At 43.8% G+C, this 24506-nt stretch overlaps 1 protein-coding gene across 2 annotated transcripts; it reads right to left on the bottom strand.

Moving 5' to 3' along the window:
* Positions 1 to 531: 531 nt before the first annotated feature.
* Positions 532 to 24280, bottom strand: ABCC6 (ATP binding cassette subfamily C member 6). 2 transcript variants are annotated; one of them, XM_050317354.1, is made up of 31 exons: positions 24129 to 24280; positions 22941 to 23117; positions 22472 to 22597; positions 21886 to 22023; positions 20916 to 21041; positions 20570 to 20631; positions 19907 to 20038; positions 19376 to 19588; positions 18317 to 18494; positions 17731 to 17892; positions 16548 to 16640; positions 15946 to 16149; positions 15172 to 15318; positions 14374 to 14461; positions 14022 to 14091; positions 13293 to 13419; positions 12665 to 12841; positions 12075 to 12242; positions 10533 to 10716; positions 10138 to 10201; positions 9523 to 9643; positions 8606 to 8813; positions 7365 to 7675; positions 6435 to 6634; positions 5664 to 5790; positions 4954 to 5055; positions 4074 to 4220; positions 3378 to 3536; positions 2979 to 3145; positions 2336 to 2530; positions 532 to 1807 (listed from the first exon to the last, which is right to left on the bottom strand). In XM_050317354.1, exons 1-31 carry the CDS (start codon positions 24180 to 24182, stop codon positions 1699 to 1701), a joined length of 4536 nt encoding a protein of 1511 aa, XP_050173311.1. In that variant the 5' UTR covers positions 24183 to 24280; the 3' UTR covers positions 532 to 1698. The 2 variants fall into 2 exon arrangements, with proteins under 2 accessions (XP_050173311.1, XP_050173312.1); XM_050317355.1 differs by lacking the exon at positions 24129 to 24280 and adding an exon at positions 23732 to 23846 and having other exon boundaries at positions 533 to 1807.
* Between the last annotated feature and the right edge of the window lie 226 nt (positions 24281 to 24506).

Raw genomic sequence — 24506 nt, 5'->3', positions numbered from 1 at the left:
ACCAGGAGGACCTTCATTGCTGGTAGTTCTGTGTTTCTGTAGGTGGGTGGATTCTCACTTCCTACAGAGCATGTGGAAGACTAGCTCCATGGTTTCTTCCTTTGTTTTGTTTCTTTTTTGATGAAGATGACACAATTTCATTTGGCTCTTAACTTGTATCTGGTTTTTGAATTGTTTTGTGTCTTCCCTTGAGTAGGGTTTGGAGAAAGTAGAGGGAACTGGTACCTGAGCACCAGTATGGCAGGAGGCACTGGACTTTGGTATCTTAGGCACTTGTCCAGCAGAAACCATTAACTGCTCTTAACATGGGTACATAGGCCACTGAAGAGCTTTTGGAGAAGAAACTGGTGTGTTTTGCCACTCTGGGTTGACTCTGGCAGTTTGAACTCTCCCATCCCCTCCCCCATTACCCCTTGTTGTGCTCTATTTACTTTAGCTTACTGAAGAGATCCATTTCAATACTTGATTCTATTTTTATTTCAGCTCTCTAGAAAATGAAGTGTTTTAACAAAAGTCACAGCAAACAGCAGTATCTCACAGTGTATATTTGTCTGTCATGTTGTTGTTATTCCTGAGGAGAGACTTGGGGACAGCTGTGACTGCAGCCCCTTGACACTGTGGGAAGCCCAGGAAGGTTTTCCTGTCAGCTGCCATTTGGTTTGTTGAAGGAGCACCTGAAAGATGACCATGCCAGAGGCAGCACTGGGGTGGCACATGCAGGAGGTAAACCTGCACTCCAGAAGAAAACCAGGAATGAACCATCAGGTCAACATTCAACCATCAGGTGAATCATTGCTCCTTTTCTCATGTAAATTCCTGGTGGCCAAATTCAAATTGGAAATGTTGGTGTCGACACATGTTCTGCTGTGACTCCCTGGCATTTGGCAGGGCTGCTCCAAGCCTTCAGCAGAAGGAACAATGCTCTGTTCCCCACTCCCAGCCAAGTTCCTGTCCTGCATCCTTGACCCCTGTGGAAACTGGCTCTGTTCCTGCAGGCAGTGTCACCCTCTGCACAGCATGATGGCTCAGGGCACCTCCACAGCTGACAGGGAGATGGAAGGGATCTGATCCCCAGCTGCCACAACAGGCATCTCACTTCCTCTTCCCCCTTCCCTCCTCCCCCAGTGTTTGTGCAGTTTGGATGACAAGCTCCAGCTGCTGCCTTGGAGCCCATCTGTGTGAAAAGTGCCCAGGTGAGCAGTCCTTAAGACATGGACAGAATGCTGCAGTTGTTGTGCCTGGAGCCTGGGATAAACTGCAAACAGTTAAGTTTGCTTGCTACCAGTTAAATTCTTCCTTGCTGTCCGTAAAATCTTGTTGGCTTTTAAAAACAGTCTGTGTAATCTGTAAGTATGGCAGATATTTGGGCTCCATTTACAGTATAAACTGGAAATGCTGTGGCCTTTTTCCTTTGGCATGTTTCCTTTTATACCAGAAAAACATTTATGTCGTGACTGGCTCATTTTCAACAGTCAGCTGAGGTTTTGGTATGTGGAAACAATGAAAATGGAATTGCTAAGTTTCTTATGGAAATAACATGTATCCCAAGTCATCCCTTTTCATCTGCTCACTGTGGTTATGGCTTAAACAAGCTTTGGATGAGTGTCAGGAATTTTAGACAGAAACCAAGATATCAACTCAATTATGAGATGAATTATTCCTGATAGTGGTGGCATTGTGGGATACTCCATATGTGAGTCATGCAAGGCCTGATTCTTCCATCAGTCTGTAGAATAGTCCCTTCTGAGCTATTAAGTGTTCTGGAGTATCAAATTCAGCTATCTGACCGTTTTCCAAGACTAAAATCCTGTGAACATTAAAAGAGAAGTGTAAGTTTGGGGATACACCAGCAGATGTGATTAACTTAGTTGTTTCTACTTGGTTTTAAAATAAATATCAGTACTTGCTGGTTATTCAACCAAGCTTTCCAACAGCTTTTCAGCTGGGAAACAGTAATGGGATAGAAAGAGGTTTCTGATGAGTGACTATTCAATTACTGAGTTTAGGAGGAGGGTTTTTTGGCAACTGGACTGGAATAAGATTTGTGAATGAGTATTTTAGTTTGACAACTTCTAGATGATGCAAAGAGCTGCAGTCATGGTTTTGCTGTCAGTGGGGGGAAAAGGGGTATGAAATGTATCATGTGGGAGTAAATAATCTCTGATTAACCAATTGGTGCTGGTTCAAGAGAGATCCTGCAATCTCTAAAGCAAAGCTTAGAGAGTTAAACAAGAAAAGGATAGGAATGAAATTGTTATTCACTAACACTGTGTGGTGTGTTTAAGTCACACACTGTGTCTTCCCTCCTCCTCAGGAATGGGGCTGAGGATCTTACCTGTCACAGTCCAGGACAGTGTTTATCCGGTGAGCTATTGTTAACACTGTGCTGTCTTTGAACTGAGTCCTCAGGGTGGACTGAATCTGAAGATCAGTTTCTAAATCTACTGCTGCTGTGGCCTCATCTAGAATGAGGATTTTGGCTTTCTGCAGGAGTGCTCTGGCCAGACAAACCAGCTGTTTCTGACCAGTGCTGCAAGTAAGAAGAGAGATGGTAAACTGAGAGCTGTAGTCACTGGGGCCAGAATACATGATTAATTTGAAATTAGTAATGAAAAGGTGATTGTTTGCTTTCTCTGAAAGGGTGATTGGGGCTGGTGGCACTGCAGGCCATGACAGCATGAAACAGCCTAAGGAGATAAAGGAGGGTATTACTGTAGCACCCAGGAGATCTGCACTTGGAACAGGATTCCAGGCTTTTAAGTACTGCACAAATGCAAACCACCAGTGACCAAGCTCAAAGGTCTTCCACTTGGTGTCTTATGATTTGATTTTATGCTGCTAAACAGGACAATAATGCAAATTGCCTGGACACCATTAAAAAAAAATTAAAAAAGAAATTAGCCTCTTTATCCAAGTGGCTGTTCTCCTAGCCCAGGGGCTAGCACTGCTCTGCCACTGTCTTTCTGCAAATAAGGTACCTTAGGTTTTCCCCTTGGTCACTGCATTTATATTCCAACTGCTCTGGCAAATCTGCAACAAAGTTCTTGAGCTGAGTCAATTCCAAAGCTGTCCAGATGTCTGCATCAGTGTATTGGTTTAGTGGGTCGAGATTCATTCTTAGAGAGCCAGAAAACAAAACTGGATCCTGAGCACAGAGACAGTACAAACAACTCCTGAAATGAATGATAACAACGAGCTCTCTGGTCTTCCCTGCTGGGGAATCTGTGACTAATGTTATATTGAATGGGAAACAAGCATGGCACAGGTTATTTCCAACTTCAAAATTTCAGAATGCCCCTCCTCTCACAGAACCTTTGTAAACCCTTCCTAAACGTTCAAGACTTACTGCTCAGAGATTTTGGAAATGAATTTCATACCTGGGGAATGACAGTTATCTTGGTTCTTAGGTCATGGAGACCTAGTTGGGCAATATCCTGTCCATCAATCAGAATCACTCCTTCTGCAGCCTCCACTAATCGCAGCAATCCCACAGCAAGAGTAGATTTCCCAGCTCCTGTTCTTCCAGTGATGCCAATCTGTAAAGTGCAGTGGAAAGCCTTTGGTTTTGATGTTGATTGTTTTCCCACAGTTGGACAAACCTGTCATGTAGTTTCTCTTGGCCTTTTGAAGAGAGACAGCTTTGCATGTATCAGATTTTTTAGGGCTGTTCAAGATTCACATAGTCCAGCAATACATTCTTAGAGGGAATAATTTATAATTTGTAATTGTTTTTTAAGGAAAGGAATCATGAAAGCCTTTGGGAATTATAATTACAAGACAGCAGTTGGAACAGGGATTTCATGTGGCACAAGAATTAAAAAGTGCAATTGCTTTGCTGTAACTCTGTTAACCTTCTGTGAAATGAAATTGCACTCAGAGGAATATCTGGTGTATGCAGCAAGCCTGGAAACACTCCTCTGTGGAGTGTGCAGTGTGAAAGATGGGCTCAGGTTTAACTGCAGCTTTCGTGCTTCCAAGTTCCTGTAGCTCAGTGTGGGGCAGGAGCTGTTCCCACCCAGCTCTGATCACTTCCCAGCTCTGCTCACACGTGTCATACAAGTGGCTTTTCCTACCTTTTCTCGCCCATGGATGGTTAGACTGACATGCTTCAGTGCTAACTCCAAATCTGGCCTGTATCGCAAACTGTAGTTTCTAAATTCAATCCTTCCTTCAGTGAGCCAAACTTGACCTTCAGGTTTGCCATTCAGAGTCCAGGGTGCCTAAACAGATGAAAACAAACAGCAGTGGATGAAGCTGATTTAAGTTACCAATCAAGTGGCCATATTGGAATGGGAAGTTTATGAAAACCCCTGTTCCAAGTCCCCCCAGTCTGTTTACTGCTTCCAAAAGGCAAAAAGGCCTCTAATTTTCATACTGCAGATGTTGACTTTTTACTTTGTGCAAAGATGCTGATTGGCTCAACTGAAAATGGGGGATGAACGTTTGTTTGCATGTCAGAGCTGTGACATTAAGAGTGGTTCAATAAAAAAATATTTATATGCCTCTGTAAACAGGACTGTGAAAGTCTCTCTCAGGGCAGCACATGGAGATGGAATTCGAATGATTACAGAACAAAAATTACTGCACTGGAGACTTTGAGTGGCTAAGAGGCTATCTAGCAGCCATCAGTTATCAGAGATTGCATCTGAAGTCGCACAATAAATACTCCAAATATGGGCAGAAAATATGTCTCATTCCATGAGTGTTACCAAGTGAAGCTATTTTAATGGCAATCCAATGCTTAGCTGTCTTAAGGAAATAATGATGATCAGAGGTTATAAACCAAATCTAGTCAGTTGGATAAAAACCAAATGCTGCAGTTCCTTAAAGGAAAAATGACTGGCTTTCAGAAGGGGAAAACTCGAGTTTTCTTCATGTGAAACAGAAAAGTTACTTGTTTAGCTGGCAGAGATGTTCCACCCCTGCTAGTAAGGGCAACAGTGGACCAGCTACCTCCTTGGGAGTGCCCAAGTATTCTCTCACTCTCTCCACAGAAACAATGTTGTTCTCTATTTCTGTCCAGGAGCGCACCATCCAGTTCAGAACACCAGTTATCTACCAAAACAAAAAAGAAGCATTAGGGCAGATAAAATAAGTCTTGACCTGTGCTTGTGAGTTACCCAGTTTATTTATACTTAGTGTTTATTTATAAAGACCTACTCATCATCTAATTACGCCAGAAATTAAATTACATCAGAAAACCTTTTAAAAGGCTTAAAAAAAATAACCATGGGGCCTTGTGAAAGTTTGTAAAGCTGTGTTAAAGAACTTAGCCAGCTCCTCTCATAGCCCCTTCAGCATTCTATAGAGAATGGAATGCTACTGACTTGGATGCTAAAAGATTATGTAGTTATTTCTTAGGCTGTTGTGTAACTACTCTACAGGCAGGGAAGACAGATGCTGAAGACCTTGCTTCAGCTGCTCAGGGCTTGCTGTGACTTAAATATGAGGTTCAGGTGCAGGAGGAAGAAGATGCCTTGTGCGTGTGTTTATGAGCTTCATTCCCTAAGGGACCACGTGCTCCAGGTACCCTGGGTTTCAGCAGTGACAGCAGGCTTTGGCAGGAAAAGGCATCCAGAAAGGCACAGAAATAGTTCACAATTTCTTGGAAATTAAAATGCAATTATTTCTATTAAAAGGCAAGCGTTTCAGCACTGGGTTACCTGAAGAGCATATGAAATGGAGAAGCCAGCAGTTCCTGGACTAAGGTGTGTTCTGCCCATTGCTGCAAATAGTGCTGCAAACAACACGATGCCATTGCCTAGAAACTCCAGGTTTGTAGCAAGCCACCTGCAAGAGGAGGAGAGTACGGGGCTGTTGCTGGTCCTTTTCCTTTCTCCCAGTGCAGTGTGTGGTTACTTTATAGAACACTTGTGGGACTGCTGGGAGTACAGGATGCTCAACAAAGCTCTTGTTGCTCTTATCCAGCCCCCTTGGAGCTCCTGAAAGGCTCCAGTCTGTCTGAACTAGTTGGCTTATGGTCTGTCCTAGGATTTTGCCTAAGGCCTGTTGGATGAGAGCAGCCAGCACATGGTTTCTGGGATGAGCTGGTCTAACATATCTCACTCTTTCTGGTGCTCCTCACTCATTTCATGACTGGTGGCTCACAGCTCTGTGGTCTGATGGGTTTTGCGTGTACCCTGGGCCTTGTGCACACTGTCATGGGATGATGGGCCTCACCAGGCACGTGCTACAGCTTCCTGCATTTTGGGCAGCAGGTGATACCTTTGGCAGCACTGGCACCCATGTGTCTGTGCCTGGCCACACAGCAGAGCTGGGAGCATGCTGGTTGTGTGAGGGTGCAGTGCAGGAGATGACAGAGGCCACTGCACCCCTAAAACACTGCACCACTGCCTCATCTGTGAACCTCCACCCGAGCCCCAGGAGCGCTGTCTCCACTCTGCTTTCCATGCAAGGAAACTGCAGATTTGTACCTGTCAGCAACAGCTCCAGGGAAGCAAATTCGCTGATTCTCATCCACTAGAAAATTGCTCTTCAAAATAAACCTCTCCTGGTCCTTGTAAGCACGGATCACACTGCTCCCTTGGAAAGTTTCTGAAATGTGGGAGTAGATGGGTGACCTGCTGGCGGCCTCCATACGCCTCAGCTGGCAGGAGGTGATGACGTAGAAGTGCTGGCAGAAGGGAAAATGGAAAGGGCAGTCATTAGAAGGTTTATGTCTCTGTGGAGGTGCTCCACAGAAAATTTGGGTAGGCCTCAACAAGTGCAATAGAAGTTCTGACCTAGTGTTATAAAACCTAACGTGGAGATGCCCTTAAAAGGTGAGGCAGCATTTCTACCTGTGTTATGTCCTGTCTTCATTAAGAATAACCTCTCATGGCTGGGGGAAAGGAGCCAGGGTGCTCTGAACTCAAAAAACCCTCTAAACTCACACTCAGCTTCTGCTGTAGGTGAGCCCTTAGCTCGATGGAGACCAGAGGAGTACTTGCACCCTTACTTGCTCTTGCCTCCTGTTCAGTCTTAGCTGGCAAAGCATTTGGGGTTTCAGAGCCCAGTGGGAGAGCTGCATGGCATACATGGGTATATTAAAGAGCAGTGTAGCAATTCTGGAGGAAAGGAAAAATTTTTTTTTGGTCTTGATATGCTTGAATTTTCACAAGGAATATAGCTCCAAGTAGGATTTGACATCAGAAAAGCACAAGCCTCTGTGAGGTCTCTGGAAAGCTTTGGAAGGCAGAGGTGATGTGGGAAGAGCCACTGACATTACCCTTGTTCAGATGCAATTGAAAATGATGAAACTAGTTTCTGCATGTCTCTTCTCCTAAGAAATGGAGGGAGGATTTCTGTAGGGACATGGCCATACTGCTCCAGCCTCTCCTGTCTCTGTCTCTGGGAGCTCCTACCTGGAATGCAGCATAAAGAACAGTCAAGGGCACTATGGCCATCGCTGCCCACGGTGTAGCCACTATAATCACAAGGTAGATCTCCAGTAAGTTGAACAAGAATCCCAGGAAGGACTTCAGCTTGTCAGGGATGACAGAATCAATAGCATCCATTTCTCTGGAGAAGCGGTTCAGCAAGTTGCCAATGGGTGTTTGCTCAAAGAAGGCCATGGGGGATCTAGTGACGTTCCTCAGCAGCTGCAGGAAGAGCTGCTGGGAGGCTAACACACCACCCAGCAGGACTGCTGCGATGGAGGCAAACCTGCTGAGGGCTGTAAGAGAAAAGACATTGTTATTACAAGGTCTGAACAATCCACCTTGGAGCTCTCCTTTGCAAGATCACAATCTCCCCTTAGCACTGTGAACGCTGCACCAGTGGAAGGAGCTGATTTTCTCTTTAGTAGCAATTACCTGCAGCTCTGAGGCTTGGCTTAAGCTGCCCTTTCTGTAGGGTAGTTACAGAGCAGCCAAAGACCTTCTAAGCAAGCTTGATGGGTTCAGCCACTTAAACATGCAGCACAAATTATTTATTCCTCACAAAGTGAGCTTGACTGGAATTTATTCAAATTTCTCAGTGAAATTTTTATTTTTTATTTTTAATGAGAGTGACCAAAAGAATTGTGGCCATTTTTAAGGAGAAAAAGATAAAGAAATGTAGAACTCTACAAGTTCCTCTTTTTCTCTCTTTCTTTACAAACCAAGATTTAGTTCAGCATGGAGAAGAGCAACCAGTTGCACTTTGATATGATTAATTTATGTTGCAGGAATGGAAAGAGATAAGAGAAAGAAAGATATGCAGATGATGTTGGATACAAGGGGGCAGGATAGAAAAATAAGGATGTTGTAGTTATTTCATTGCTGCATGTTTTTTAGGGGCTCAGGTCATTTAGTTCTAGGAGGAAGTACAGAGGAAGACACTATTCATTGTGGTCTGCTGAAAGGCACAGAACACCTCTAGCATACCATGAAGTAGAATTTCAGGCAGTAACACTGAAAATATTGCTCAGATCCCTTAGAAATCCTCTCTGTGCGTCAGAACCTGTAGTTTTAGGTCCCGTGCCAAACCTTTAGGGTTGGTGCCAAAAGCCCAGAAGGCTGAAAACCTGTGGGTATGCACTTGTTTATATTCTCATAAAACATCCTGGATATGGGGAAGAGAGATGGGAATATAGAGAAGAATTAGGTGAGCAACTTAAACAGACCTTGAACTGCTCCCAGCGCACCAAAGACTCCAACCCTCAGCTCGGTGTGCTGTTGTGTCCCGTTGTGAACAGGGTCATCTGCCCACCTGCTGAGCCAGTAACCCCGAGAGAACGACACAGCTTGCTGGCAGGCGAAGGACAGGAGGATGAACACACACAGGGCTGAGCCTGTCACCTTCAGGTAGGCTCCATAAACCCCAGTGCTGACCTAGAGTGAGGCAATGGGGGAAAGACAGGAGGAGAGGGTGGGAGGATCAAGCTGGTTAGCAAGAAAAAGCAGCTCTGAAATAAGGAGTGATTTATTATGGCATATCTACTCGGTTATATGTCACAGCCATAGCAACCATGGTAATCCTTTTTTTGTTTTACTCATGGATGAATAGTGAAGCCATACTTAAATAGGCCCATGGTGTTAATGATTATTTTTAAGTGATGGATGTTATTGCAATAGGCTTGTGCTACTTCTGGAATGCACAGGGTGGGCTTTCCTTATTTTGGGCCGTGTGTTCTCTGAGTGAGGGAGAACTGTCCTGTATTACACTGACAGCTTGTGTGAGTAACTGCTGACCAGGAGAGGTGAGGACATCCCAGTCTGGCTAATGCTGTGCTTCCCTAGAGGAAAAGCTGCCTCTTTTGGGGTGTCTGTCTTCTTAGTCTCATCTGTTCTCAGTACCAGTAGCTTCAGCTATTTGTTTCCACATTTTACTACTGCCACAGTGTGCCCTGAACACACCCCTCATCCATGTCTGACTCTTCCTAACTGGAATACCATGTCTGCTTCTTTCCTTTCACGGTACCCTCCTTGTCTCAGTCTTTTGAGGTGTTTCTTAGCTTAGGCAGGGAGCTGACCCACCTGCCATGAGTGTGACAACCCCATGGGATGTGTCCTTGCCATTACAGGAAGGTGCTGTGCTTACCCTGCCATGCTGAGTTTTCTCTCCCTTAGTTAATCTTCCTTTGGTGGCTGCAGCACTGGCAGAGTCTTGAGTTACAGGAATGGTCTCCTTTCTCACAGCAGATGATTTGACTGAATTGCCACTTAAGAAAGCAAAAATCCTTTCAATTTTTAGCCAAGCTGGATCTCCTTACCCATCCACCCCTATATTCACGCCTGTTTTGAGGGCTGCAGTTTTTGGGGTCCTCCAGAGTGACCCCAACCATTGTCCGTGTTTGTCACAGGGCCTGGACTCTGTCAAGCCATTAACAAGCAAAGGCTTAAAGCATTCACTCGCTGTGCTGGTTTGGAATGAGCCTGACCTTACAGCTCCACTGGGAACTGAACAGCAAGCAGGTGTATCAACCAGCCTTGCATGTGAGTCCTGTTCTGGTCCTTGTGAAATATGGAGGAAGTGTTAGTTGACCTCCACATTGAAGACCAGGTTCTTACCAATTCTTGAGTTTTGCTTGTTTGCTCCTATTATTAATTTACAGATCAACCCCAAACCTGTGTTATACTCAGTAAGAGCCTCCATGTAGGCTTTTATAGGCTTTTGGAATAAGTTCTTTGGTGTCTGAGGCTGCTTTAAGCTTACCTAAAGAGTTTCTCCTGGGATGGACCATTTCTAGATGTGATGGTGCCTTTGGTGTCTCCTGTAGCTGTGAAATAAATACATTTTTTTCTAAATGCTTTAGAATCCCATTTTGTCCTGCAGAGTCCTTGAAAGCTTGGTAATACGGAGGAAAGATTAATTACAAAGAATTGTTTCTAAGGGTGGAAATATCAAGGTTAGACTTGAGAAATAGCACATGCAGTGGGTAATTCTGTTTACTGCATGAGTGTTGTCTACTCAGATGGATTCAAGGACCAATTCTGAGGTGATGAGTCAGCTAATTTGACAGGCATTTTTCCATAATAAAACAAATGTGATATTAAATAAACAATTGACTGATAGACCTAGGAAGAATGATTCCAACTCATTTGGGTTACCTGGAAAACCAGAACATGCCTTCTCTTCTGCAGTAACATGTGAATGAAGAAATTCTGCAAAGGCTCCATTTCTCTGCAGAAGTTCCTGGTAGGAACCAGTTTCTGAGATCATTCCATCCACCAGAAAAACAATGTTGTCCATTTGAGGCAAAATGTTGATTGTGTGAGTCACCAGCACACGAGTCTGCTTGAATCAAGGGGGAACAGTTATGTATTTTCTGCTCTTTCCCTGCTAACTCGAGCTGTTGCACTCACCTGGCTTCTGAAGACACACACGTGCTCAGTGCAAGTTATGATTTTGACTAACTTGGAGATATTTTTGTTATTTATTCCTTTCACTTCTGTCTCTTTGAGGAAGTTTATCTTTGCAGCACAGCTTTGTGCAGAACTTGGGAGTGGAGGGGTGAATCAACTCGCTTTGTGTCACGCACAGCATTAAGAGTGAGGATGGGAACTGAAGCCTGAAGTCCCAGGCTGGCAGCCTGTGGGCTGGAAGACCTTTTACCTGACTCACTGACCAACTGCATGTTATTGATTCCCCTCTGGTTGAAGGTCTTAAGTAGGAAGATGTTAATTGGAGAATATGCCACATTTATTGCCAATGATATCAGTATTTCAAAATTGATCAGCCTGAATGGAATGAATGTGCAGCTCATTTCCATTTACAGTTCTGAACATATTTGCTATAGGAAAGGACATAAGAAAAGTTATTTTCCCCTACATAAATTAGCATGTTCTTTATTTCTAATATAAATCAAGCCCCTTGAGTACTGCTTAAGTTTGATACATTCTTCTTAGCCAGTCATTCTGTTTCAATACAGTAATTATATTCTGATACTTGCAACCAATCCTTATGGAGAGAAAGGTATTTATAGTCAGGCATGTCTGTTTCAATTGGACTTTCTAATGCAAGAGATTACCTGTGTTCCTTCTATTATGTGAAACTGAATCAAGTATTTCTGGGCAATTTTTACCATGAATTAAATAGAGCTGCTCTAGCATCTCTTCTCAGGTAACCACATCTATTATCCAGATTGATTGACAGCAGAGAAATACCAAGGAATAACAGACCACCACCACTGCAAAAGGAATGGAAGTGTTTAAGACTGAAGTTTAAGTGATAAGAACTGTAAAGGCACCACTGAACTATTCAAAAGTGATGGGATTAGATGTTATGATGATACAATTTGCTAGAAGAGATCAGACTTCCTAACTATGCCAGAAGCAAATCTCAAAAAGAGAGGAGGATAGTGTTGACATAAGACCAAAGAACTGTAAAATTGCTGTAGAAGTAAGGCTGGAACGAGACATGTGGTTTGCATGAGAATAAAGACAGTCTTACTCTTCCTAGGTGAGGTTCCCTGCAGGACTTGCACGACCTGTGTGGCCTGCAGAGGTTCCTCGTTCCACTGCTGCCACTACCAAAAAAGAGCTTGGGAGCCTTTGACAAAGTGAGTAACCCAGCTGGCTGGAAACATTTTCAGGGGCTCTGCTAATTAGATTGATTGTGCAGTTGTTTACAGTTCAGGGTTTATAACACACCTTGTCCTTCAGTAAACCGTTGGGTCCAAGGACGTGTTCAAAAATGTGCTGTCCAACGTGAGCATCAACAGCGGAGAGGGGGTCATCGAGGAGGTAAATCGAAGCCTTCTGGTACACGGCTCGAGCAAGGTTCACTCTTTGCTTCTGCCCTCCAGATAGATTTATTCCCTGTAAAAATGTATTGAATCTGTTTATTCCAAAGCTACAGCGTATTTGTCAACTGCTGACTCCATTTTGAGCCGAGGTTTTATGACTCCCTTATTTTTAAACCAGGGCATCTCCCTCCCTCCCTCCAAAGAGGGCTCTTGCAGAGGCAGAGTCTGTTGAGCAACTCCACTCTCCTGTAAAAGAGCACCCCAGAATGGCCTGGATTTGTTGATTTTTGTCTTTAACAACTCTCATGTCTCTGGTTAGGTTAACTGTCAGAAGATGGGCTTACATTAAATTAAACCATGGCCTCAACTTTCCAGAAATTACTGAGCACCCGCCTCCTGCAAGTTTAGCTTCTTTGCAGGTGTTTTAAGCAGGACACCTGAAGTTGTAGCTACTCAGAGAAAAGTTGGCCAAAATATAAACCCAAGTATAATTACCTTTTCTCCTATTTCGCTCTTCTGCCCTGCAGGGAAGCTCTCCAAATCAGGGTGCAGTGCACAAGCATCTATCACTCTGTTGAACCATGTTTCATCCATCTCTTTCCCGAAGAGAATATTATCTTCCACTGAAGCATTTAGTACCCAGGCTTGCTGGGGGACATAAGCTGCAGAGTCCTATGGAAGTGAAACAATGTTAGTAATCTTTTCCATAAGCTCAGCTTGACACTGTGGGAACCCCTCTTTGAAGAAAAGTCGTCTGAGTTATAGAAGTCTGGAATGATCATCACCATTGATAGGTCTCAGAGGGCTTTGCAAAATATGAGTCTGCAGTGTTGTTATCTTACAGAGGAGGACACAGAGGTGCAAGTACATGATGAGATTTACCAGGATGACATTTCAGCTCACTGTCTCAGTGCGAAATAGAACTGGATCTTGGAAGCAATGTTTCAGCTCCTATTTCCAAAGCCTTCAGCACCTTCAGGTAATTAAATGTGGACTGATACATACAGCCTTTGTTAATATTCAGCAGTAAATGCATTTTCATCAAGTACCTGATGCCTTGGTTAATACCTTACAGTTCCTGAAAACAGCCTAATTAGAAGCAAATGCTCAGGGGAAAATTCACCTTCATGGTCATGGAGCCGTCCAGTTTCTCCAGCTCACCAAGTAATGCTGAGAGCAAGGAGGACTTCCCAGCACCCACCTGGCCAACTACAGCAAGCAAAGAGCCCTGGGGCACGGTAAGATCTATCCTATGGAGAAAAGATTAGTTTCTTATCACATTTTAGATACACTTTCTGAAGAGGAAATTATCAAAATTCTTGCTATTGTCTTGCAGCAACTAAAATGTACCCAAGTAAACCACCCTAATTTCATCCCTTCAAAGACACCTCCAACCAGAAAGTCTGATCCACATCCCCCTCTGAGTTCCAAACCCAGATCCCCACTCTGGAGATAGGCTGGCCCAAAGCACTGGATATAAAACATTCCTGAATATCAGAGCTGTTCAACACTGTTTCTTCTCAAAAATGTCCATGCCTTTTAAAATAAGCATCTAGTGATGTCATATATAATACCTGCATACCATCTGTTCTACTTTTTTTTGACTTAAATTACTGTAGTTTCACATTTGGACAAGAAAATTGTGTAAAGAAAACAGTCTCTATAGATTAAGGCAACATCCAGACACAGGCACCTTCCCATTTATGTGCTCCCAAACAGAAAAACAAGATAATGTTTTGTCTGACTTTGTAATTTTCAGAATTCAACATTAAATATGAAGTGAACTCAGAAGGCTCTGGACATTCCACACTGACCCTACAGAGCTGAGAGATGACTAAGGGTAAGTCTGTACCTTCTAAGGCAAGGAGAAGTTTCTTTGCTCCAGCAAAAAGTCCCATTTCTTATGGTGATACTTGCCTGTACTAAAATATGAAGAGAAATACAATACCTGTAAATGCAAAAGGTGCTACAGAAACATCTCGATTCGTATGATTTTGTTTCAGTGTGTATATTACATAAAATGAACCATAAGTATGAAAAAAGAGGTAAATTACTAATTAAAATTTATTGGTAGAAATAAACAGGCCTGAGAGACAAAGTGACAGTAAGGGGCAATTATTTTTCTCTTGACTGTGGTAAGAGTAGAAGCTGAACAATGGAAGTTACTCCTCTTTTAAAATAACAGTGCTAACATAAAAGCTCACCAGGGCCAGAGGTGCTTCTGCTTGAGCTCTCAGGATTCAGTTGTCCCAGATTCAGAAAAGCTGCCAAGCGGTTTAAAGAAACTTTGGCCTGAAATGAAGCAGCACACAAAAGAAAATAGGATTTAGAGTACAAAGGGAACAAAAACCCAAAGACTCAACATGAAGGCCCACTTAGATCATCTGCTATGTTACAGGTGCTGTAGGCTTAGATGGCCAAATGCAGCTCTTCCTTATGTTAACTGCCTTTATTTTCATTTAGCTCAGCAAAAAAAACACAAACCCATATCCTTCATGGTGCTTTTGGTTCAGTGAAATTGGTGCTTTTTTTCTCCAATTCATCCTGCAATCTTTCCAGTGATTGCTTCTGAAAAGCTCTGACAGCCTTGAAATATAAGAGGGAAATGAATTTCCTTATATCTTACTGGACAACAATTTGCTTTTCTCTCTGGCCTGGGCTAGCAGGGTTTCCTGCTGTGGAGGTTTTGCTCTGTCTATTCTGATTTCTGTGATTAAAAACAGAACTGGAAGCACCTCTGGGATTTATTGGTGTTCGTGATGAGCTCCAAAAGACTCATGAGTCATTCCTGTTGACTATTTTGCCAGTAAAAGGAGTCTTTCTGAAAAACAATACCACAAAGTACCTTTCCTTGCAAGTGCTTGCATTTCACTGTTTCACAATAGCAATGAAACAGCTGATGTGCAAAGCCCTAAGAAACCTCTGTGTTTACCTGTTAATGGTGATATGTTAAAAAAAAAACCCTTATGGCCAAAGGAAAAGGAACACAGCCTGCAATTCACCTGGACAGCAGCGTTGATGGAGAAGGGCAGGAAGGAGTGTGCAGTGTTGAGGATGTTGATCAGTGTTAGAGACACAAAGGCCTTCTGAGCATCCAGGATGTGTGTGCCATCCACCAGGGTGTACACGGCAAACATGACAAATGCAATCTGAAAAGGGAGCAAAGGGAAAGCAAACCATTTGCTTCAGACAGGGAAGAGGATGGTTCAAGGGTGACAGGCCCCTTCCTAAAGACTCTGGAACCCGTTTAGTTAAATCCAGGCCATCACCTCTCTGGACAGTACCCACTCTGCAGGTATCATGGCCAAAGGTCTTGCATATTGGTGGCAATAGCAAGTTGATAATTTGACATTTGTTCTGCATTAAGGAAGTTTTGGTGCTGCAGCCTCAGCAAGGTGAAAGCACAGCAGTTTCTCATTGAAAACACACATGGCTGAGCTGCAACAGCACGTGCAAAAGTGGCTTGTGCAGCTCCTGACTGTGCCATGAACTCTGTCTGGCTTGGAGGTCTCCCAGTGGGTCTTGCAAAGCAGGCTCAGGCTGCCTGGAGCACAATGCCAGACCAGATGACTTGTCTATGGAACTGTTAGGACAGTGTAAATGTCTGCATGGCTATGGCTGACTCCACTGGGGCTCAGAAACTCCTGTGAGACCACCAGCTCCTCCAGAAAGATATAATCTTCAGTTTATCCCATAGGAAAATCTGTCTAAGGAGGAGTACAAAGAGAAATGGAAGTAATACCACGTTGTTTATGCAGGAAGGTTGATCCACTCACCAGGAAAGTTGATGAATGGAAAGAAACTAGGGATGCTGAGAAGAGAATCTGAGATCTTTTTAGGGCCTGAAGTTCTTGCTTCCGGATCCCAAGCACTTTCTCCATGAAGGTGTTCTCCCAGCCATACAGTTTGATTACTTTAATGTCACTGAGAATGGCATTGGTGAGTTTGGCCCGCTCATCTTTATGTTTCATCTGGGTCTCCTGTAATAAATGTTTGTATTATATCATTTAATAGGTTGATAGTTTAATGGTGCAATTATTCTGAAAATATACCTTACTCCTGCATCTAAGTCCTGAATTAATTTCCCTGCAGTTGAGCTGTGTGTACTGTTTTGCTTATGAATCTTCCAGACTGGGGAAATATTCTGCTTTTCATCTTCAGAGCTTTATTTTTGCTGGCAGTACATAAAAACCAGAGAAAAAATAGGCAAACATGGTAAAAGATTGAACATGTAAGTGCTTAGTCTAAATTCTAAGAAGCTTTGCGGGCTTCAAATCCTCCTATGTTCCTTCAGACAATCATGGTAAGCATGAATAATAAATATTGAAGCATCACATATGTCAGTAAATAATTTCTCTTTTTATGAAGGAAAATATACCTGAAACTGACTTCTCTTCTTGGTGATCACGAAATTCAGAGGCAGAAGCAAAAGGAACACAGCAATTGCAGTCAAGGCAGATGGCCCTAGAAGCTGCCAGGTGAGAAAAGGAAAGAGAGAGAATTTCTGGTGATGACTAGAAATTACTGTTTTCTGTTCCCCTGGCTTACCTTCCCTCTTACTTGAACTTACGCATAACATCCCTCATGGCTAAGGCTTTGCTCTAATCTTGCCTTTGCCTTTCCTGGGAATTGTGCTCCCTAAGAGCTGTGGATTGTTAACCATCCAGGCAGGGTAACTCCTGTCATCAGGCTCCGCTGAATTTATTTGCTTCCTTGTTAGGAACTAGGTTAGTGCTGAAAGTGATCCAGCAGCACGCTGGCAATTCCAGCCATTCCTGTTTCTTCCCATGTTCTTGGCTGCGTTAAGGAGGACACCTTGTGGCTGGCTTAAGGAAGTGACCAAAACAATACCAGGTTTTGGTTAAAAAATAAACCCAAAACCTCAACAAACTATTCCTGCAGCAAAAATAACCCTTCTTGTCTGGATTTACATCAACGAGTGAGATGAAACGGTGGCATTATCCTGTGCCACAGGCACTAGGTACAACTCTTGGATAGCAGTGTTCATAAAGATTTGTGTATCAAAACAGACATGTTTCTCATGGGTTAGATCCATCCCTGCACAGGGATGTGATGTGAGTGGTGGTGTACACAGAGAGATAAAAGTACTGTCCACACAAATGGTCTATGAACAGTAGCAAACAAAAGTGATAATTATGCTCCAACTACATGAGACCACACTCAGCTTCTCAACATCACTAGGAAAGGGATAATGACTTTTCAGTGATCTTCACCATGGCTGCAAGTTTTCCAAGGTCGTGGTACCCTGCCAGGCACAAGGCACAGTCCATCCTGGATAGCAAAGGCAGGTCCCAAAGGTCTTTTCCTTAAAAGAGGCTGAATACACAGGTTAGAAGGTTAAGTGAAGGATCAGGTAAGGATTCTATACCAAAGAAAGCATCTTCCAGAAAGAAAAGTGAATGAACCATGCTACAGAGCTAAGAAAAATATGGCAAATTCAGGTTGCTCAAATCAGTAAAGCTCGGAGTAGTACTTTGAAAACCCCTTTTTTCCTTGGATATCTAGAATGGAAAGGGTTGATAAGTACTGTCATATTTTACCTGCCACAAGAAGACAAAGCAGATGATAATCCTAATAGGAGCAAGCCAGGTCCCATTAAAATAGATAATCAGATCCATTAGCTTTTGGACATCAACAGATACCAGATTAACAATTTCTCCTATGGTTGCTGCTTTCCTTGAGGCATTTGACATAAGTAGGATCTACATAGGGTAGAGAGGAAAGAAAAGACATCATCAAACAACAGCTTTGGTCCAGAAGTCAAACAACTTTCTTTTGCTCATAAAGAAAGAGAACAAATAGAGGGAGAAAGATGTTAAATCCTAGGTATTGAAGCCATGCTGCTGCATGTGACTTCACTTTAAGATGAAGCATTTACTCCTCTCCCTAACCATCATCTACAGCATAAGAAACTTTACGTTGAATTTTGCTCTTTCCTTTTCTCGGCTTTTTCTTCAGAGATAAGATTTGAAAAGTAAATTGTAGATTACCTCCCATATACTGTTCAGAGATGAACATAGCACAGAGTGACATCCAGATATTGCCAGGAACGTTGTACCAACAGTGGTGTAGCTACTAATGTAGGGGGGAAAAGAAAAGAAACCAAAAAGGAAGCTGCAGACTCACCTTCCTGTACACAAGCCCTGTTACTGCAGTTTTCAGTCTCAACCCCAGAACAAGACACATGTACATGTAGCGTTGCTCAAAGAGAGTCTGGAGACAAGCCAAAAGGAACATAGTGAAGGCATAGAAATAGCCCAGCCAGCTGGGTGCTTCTGGATCTTCAATGAACTTCAGGAAAAGGCTGCAAGACAGGGGCAAAATGTTGCTGAATCCACGTAGAACTGATGGAATATCAGACACATTAAAAACAAACTGGCAGAAATAGCAGTGATTTTTCTGCATCTCTCTTAGAGGTTTATCAGTAAAAAAGCACAAGAACTGGAAAAAAATGCTGAGTAACCTATATCATATAATATCCTGATTTTTGACATTTAGTCACTCTTGGATTTGAAACAATCTCTGATCTTAGCATCTTCTCAGGGGAGACCTCACTTTGAGAGTTATGGATGGCTCCTGATTTTTATGAATTTGTCAGAAATATGCACAGTGGCAGCTGTAATCTAAGGGAGTCATTGACATTTCCAGAACTTCTCCTAATTTTAATGACTAAGAAGGGATTTTGCCCTTGAAAATATACTGTAGTGAAGGGCTATATTGTACCGATACAATCCACAAAGCATGATGTCAACTGACTAACAAAGCTACTAAAGATGTGTAGGATGCCCAGCTGTGCTCTTTGTAATTAGTCAGGGAACACAGAGCCTTCAGACTACAGCAAGGGGCTGACAGCCTGTGCAAATGATGTGATATACAGAGCCACCAAATAACTCCTCTTCCAGTAAAGTTGTCACATAGTTTAGTGCATCCTGTCCTTTCCACTGCTGGAATACAGCAGTGGAGACAACATGCACAGCTTCAGACAGTGGTTTGGTGACTTTTCCTCCGGAGTTGACAGTGGGCTAAGCTCAAATGACAATTCAGCTCTTTGCATCAGCTACAAGAGATTCCAAAAGGCCACTGTGTGTGTGCCCACGTCTGTGGGTGCTGGCATACACACCTCTGAGCTCATCAACACAGCAATCCTGTGCGTGTGGTAGAAATACATTACAAATACGCACATACCTCAGTAACTTTGGGATGGAGAACATGAAGACATCACAGATAACTAAGCAGACAGTGCTGAGGAGGAAATAGGTTCCAAACATGCTCCAAAACATTTTCAGTAAGGGCCTGCTCTCACTGTGCTTTGATTGCAGCAGAGCCTCTGTCTCTTCAGCTTCTGCTATGCCAGTTTCAGTCTTCTGACCCTTTTTAAACGTAGCAGATTCCATTTCTCTAAAGAAAGAAACAATGAGAAAGCTAGCTACAATTGTAGAAAGCTTGGGAATTTTGTGCTTTCAAAAAATCATTAAATATCTTACACCAGGTCTCATACCATGTTCAGTATAAATGCTCATCCAAAAGTGACCCCTCTCACAAAAAAATAAGTTCTGTGCTTCCAGGGATGGAAGGATGTTCTCCAGCAATGTTTAACACTTAAAATCAGATTTTGCACAAAGGAACTCACACACCAACACCTCTAAGTGTATTTGCTAAGATCACCTAGCCCTGCCCAGCTGAGCCCACGATGTGCTCTCTAGATCAAGTACTCACTGCTGGGTTCTGCTGTGACACTTCTTCCACTCTCTTTCTGCCCAGGCAACAATTTCTTCAGAGGAGTCCTCTTTCCTCACTGGCCACAAGTCATCCACCCCCAAGGACTGCTGAGAGCCTTTCCAGAGAAGCCTGGAGGACACACAGACTGCAGTCAGGTGAGTGCAGAAGGCTTTGTGGTGCATGTAACGCTTTCAAAACAGATGGGCATTAAGTTAAGTGCACCACAGTGAGCACGTGGGAACAAACCTGTGTAACAACACTACTAGAGACTGTCCTGTCCCAGAATAAACATGAATGTCCAAGAACAGCAGTTTTGCTTTAAATCCCTATTCTATCCTCTGTCAACATAATGAGGATTTGCAAGTAAGCCCTTATTTCTAGTCCATAATGAGAGTCTTGGGCAGTGGGACCGATGTTTAGTTTAACTTACTCTGGGTTCAGTGAAACCAGAGGAGACCTTATCATAGCAGACATTAGGCCCAAGGAATGTAACTCTTTTACTTCTGAATGCTCAGCAGCAGATTGGGTCTATGTCCTCTTCACTATTTTTCCCTTGCCCAGCATTTGTTACGTTGTTCCTGCTGGCTGCCATCTACACCCTCTCTTGTGCTGCTGGGTTTTTTTCACTCTATCAAACCCACATCTTCTGTGTTTTCTTACCCAGAGAACCACCAGTACGTGATTTTGGAAAGAAAAGAGCTTCTGGCTTCCGGACAGTGATTCTGATGGGAGAGAAAACATGGGTGATGTTTATATATAGAAAAGTGCATGTGTCAGATGAATAGAATTCCATTCTTATGCTCCCCCAGAAAAAGCAAAGAGTTACCTCCACCCCTCAATTCACTGACCCAGATTCTCTGCCAGTTACCTTTGAAAACCATCAGCCTGTATACAGAACGATGCATCTGACATCACCCAGATACTCGTGTTCCTGTGTATCCCCAGGCATTTAAAATCCTGTTTCAGCAACGAAGAAGTGCATTAGCAAAAGCTGTGTTGTACTTACTGGATTGTTTACATCTTTAGAGAAGAAGGGAGGGTGATCAACGAAGCAGAATAACACAAGCTCTCCTAGCACCAGGCTGGCATAAAGGAAAGTTGTAACATGGTGGAAATGGTCTTCCAGGAAGGCCTAAGAAACAGAACGAGGTGAGGATGAGGAAATGAACCATCACGTTAAGCCAGCAGAGAAAGATGGCTTCTCATGTTCTACCAGCCAGAAGCTCTGGGTTTTGGTTTGAAGCATGAGGTGCATTTATTTAAGCTGTAGTTGTGTAGAGCTAAATAGATAACTCCCGAAACTGGAAGATCAGAAAATGCTAAATAAGACACATTTATAATTCATAGTGACAGATTTATTGTGAGGATTCATAGTACTCTAGTCAAGTCAGGTGTCCACATTCCACCATTTTTCAGGGAACTTTGAATATTCTGAGGAATAGAAGCTCCTTGCTCACCCAGTGGGGTGAGTTGTTGATATAATAAAGCACCTTCTAATTTTTACCATAGATGTTGTGTCTAAGGGACTCCATTTTGTGAATGAGAAAGAGAAAAAACAATGGAAAAGTCTAAATATTTTTGGAACAGTATATTGGTAGCAAGAAGTTGCCAAGTGTTACATCAACAAGCAGCCTTGTGCCTGAGCATCCTTCAACACAGCAGGAACAAGCAAGTTTCCAGCTGTATTTTGTTTCGTGGCTGTATATTTTCCCCCTATTACTTAAGACACACAGGTAACAAACTTCATCTGAGGAAAATGGCCACTAGCAGTAAGTCTGATATGGGTAAGCCCAGCAAGCGCTCCTCTGCAAATAAACATCCAAATAAACAAATATAAAGTGTCAGCAATCAGTTTTCTCAGCACATATCCTAAGAGAGGAATTTGGTTCTCCCCCTCGCAGTCAATGAGACAAAACCAGACCTGTTGTTCAGAGACTTCATACCCTTGCACATTGAGAAGATGTGGTTTCACTTACTCTTTCCAGGGCACGCTGAATTTTGAAACTAAACATCACAACTGCAGCCACAAATGAGAGCAGCCAGTAAATCAATAGGACCCCTGAAGACTGAATGCCCATCATTCTTTCTGCATGGGTAAGGAACATGGCAAGGATCTGTGAGGAAGTACAAATTTGTCCAAATAAATACCTGGTAATGGAATGCCAAACATTGTTATCAAATTGTACAAATTGTATCAGATGAGTACAATAGGAAAAAAAATCACTTTCTTGTCCAAATGCTTCAAGATGTTCAGAGCTGTAGTATAGTTCCCAAAAGGTTAAAACTGAACAGCATTGTATTGCACTCAGCAGTGTCTCTGCAGAAAAGGCAAGTAATAAAACTACAAGTGAACCAACAGGCAAGGTCTGCTCTGCCCACAGGGCTCTGTACTGTAGGTGTAGCCCCAGTGGTCTGCCCCGACTCCAAACCCATGGCTTCTGCGGCCTTCTGTTCCCCATCAACCAAATTTGTGCTCAGAGATACTGAGAAACGTGGGAAATACAAGATCTGTCCCAGGAGGGCTAAGCTTGGCCACGTGCAGACAGACAAGGGAAGAATTACCATTGTGATTCCCATCACAGCAGGGCTGATGAAGAAGGCTGGAGCCCGTGGGATTCCTTGGCTTATCTCCCACAGCATGAAGAAAACATTAGTAAAACACAGTATCACCAGAGTGAATCCAAGGACCTGGGGCAAAGATGGAAAACACACGTTGGAATGGATGGAAATGACAGGACAATCTTACCAAAGGGAGAGCTCCAAGCAGCCTGCATGGTAAGACTGGAGGAGGTGGAAGAGCAAGTTTGGAACAGAGAGCGTTATGGGAAGTGGCAGGGAATCAAATGGAAGTACAAGGGAGGATATCTTATGACTTTCCTAAAACTTTACTTGATTGATGCTGACCTGACTTGAGTCAGTGAATGTCAAAGCAAACACCGATCATCAGAAAAGAGTTAATGATTTAGAAAAACCGAGTTCTGCATGAAAGCTGTGATAAGGTTAGGTTCAAACCCCCATGATCCACCCTTACCATTTTGGTTTTGAAGATGCGCGACATCCTGATATAGCCCCTGTTCCTGCGTCGAAGATACAAGTAGTAGAAAGGAAAACAGATCCAAAGATAGGCACAAGGGATCCAGGCAATGACTGAGCTCTCAAAGCACCAGGTAAATCCTGGGGTGTTTGAATGCCATGTTTGATTCCAGTCCTGTCACAGAAACAACACGAGTGAAACAGCAAAGCAAACGTACACAGAATTTCACAGCTAATGCAGGTTCCTAATGCTACTGCTGAGATCTACTGTGTTAGTGGAATTTGATTTAGGGTTTCAAATGTAAAAAACATTTGGGTACAGAGACAAACTCAGCTATAGCAGTTCGGACAGAATTGAAGTAGAAAGGCAGGACTAAAAAAAAAAAGATTGGAAAAGTGAAAGATGCCAAAGAAAGGACATGTATCACAACTAGAGAGAATAGAAAATAAAGGTAAGTTAATGAATATTGAATGAGAAAAGGTAATTTGGGAATTAAAGAGATGATCAGCATTTGGGAACCATCATAACAAACAACAGGAAACGACCACTGCAACGGAGATTAGGAGGAAAAAGTGTCCTAGTGCACAAAGTGCATTTCCTCAGCTGTAGGTCACAAACCTTTTGTGACTTTTTGACTGAACAAATATTGGATCCCATCTGGCAACAGAACACTACTAAAAGTAGAGCAAACTGTACATGAACAGGTAAGGGTATTTTTTCCTTCAGCTTGCAGAGCATCTGAGGAAAGGAATCACCATGATGTAAAGAGGAAACAGATAATGGCTCACAAATTATTATGGGAGTTTATCAACCTTGGGGATGAAAATCCGTGGGAGTCCGGACTGATAAGATTAGAGCCCTTTTAAAGGTATTTCTGGGGCAGGTCCTTCAGAGGATACTTCCCGAAGACAATAAAGGGACTCATTCTAACATCCTTCCAGCACACGCAGCTCATCAAATTCACTGTAACTCAGAACAGCTTGGGCTGTTCTGTTTGGGTGAAAACTTGTCCCGGGGAAGCGAAGTCCGCACCCACGGGAACACACTCCACCCCTCGCACTTCACAGCCCCCGCCGCGGGGTCCGAGGCTCCCCCGGGCAGCCGCAACACCGGGCGGGCTCCGGAGGGGCTGCCCCTGCAGACAGAGCCGCGGTCACTCTGTCGGTCACTCACTCGGTCACTCACCCGGGGCCCGGCGGGGCCGTCCCGGGGCCCGCACAGCGCATCGCCCGCACCCATCGCCCGCGGTCCGGGCCAGCCCCTCCGCCCGCTGCCCTGCGGGACGGGACGGGACGGGACGGGACGGGACGGGCGTTCCCCCTGTCCGGGCAGCGCCCAGAGCCCCGTTCCCGGGGTGTGAGCCGTGCCGGGAGCCCCGCAGCACCCGGCCCGGCTGCGGGCAAAGTCCGGCCGGAGGCCGGTCCGGGGCTGGGCAGCCCGGCGGCAGCGGCACCGGCGGGGCGGAGCCCCCGGGACTGCCGGGTCTGGGGGCTCTCCAAACACACGGGAGTCCGGTCTGGAGAAAGATGTTGTTTATTCTGCGCAGGGTGGAGGCTCCCGCAA

The sequence above is a fragment of the Myiozetetes cayanensis genome, unplaced genomic scaffold (genome assembly GCF_022539395.1).
Source record: "Myiozetetes cayanensis isolate MyiCay16 unplaced genomic scaffold, myiCay2020 scf20-37, whole genome shotgun sequence".
NCBI classification, from domain to species: Eukaryota; Metazoa; Chordata; class Aves; order Passeriformes; family Tyrannidae; genus Myiozetetes; species Myiozetetes cayanensis.
This window is presented reverse-complemented; position numbering and strand designations above follow the sequence as displayed.

Excerpts from the sequence above, each read along its gene's own strand:
- ABCC6 (XM_050317354.1), bottom strand. The coding sequence starts at position 24,182 with ATGGGTGCGGGCGATGCGCTGTGCGGGCCCCGGGACGGCCCCGCCGGG. Across the intron at positions 23,118-24,128 it reads ACGGCCCCGCCGGGCCCCGG|GACTGGAATCAAACATGGCA; the intron begins GTGAGTGACCGA and ends TTTCTGTGACAG. Across the intron at positions 3,146-3,377 it reads AGATAACTGTCATTCCCCAG|GATCCAGTTTTGTTTTCTGG; the intron begins GTATGAAATTCA and ends CTCTGTGCTCAG.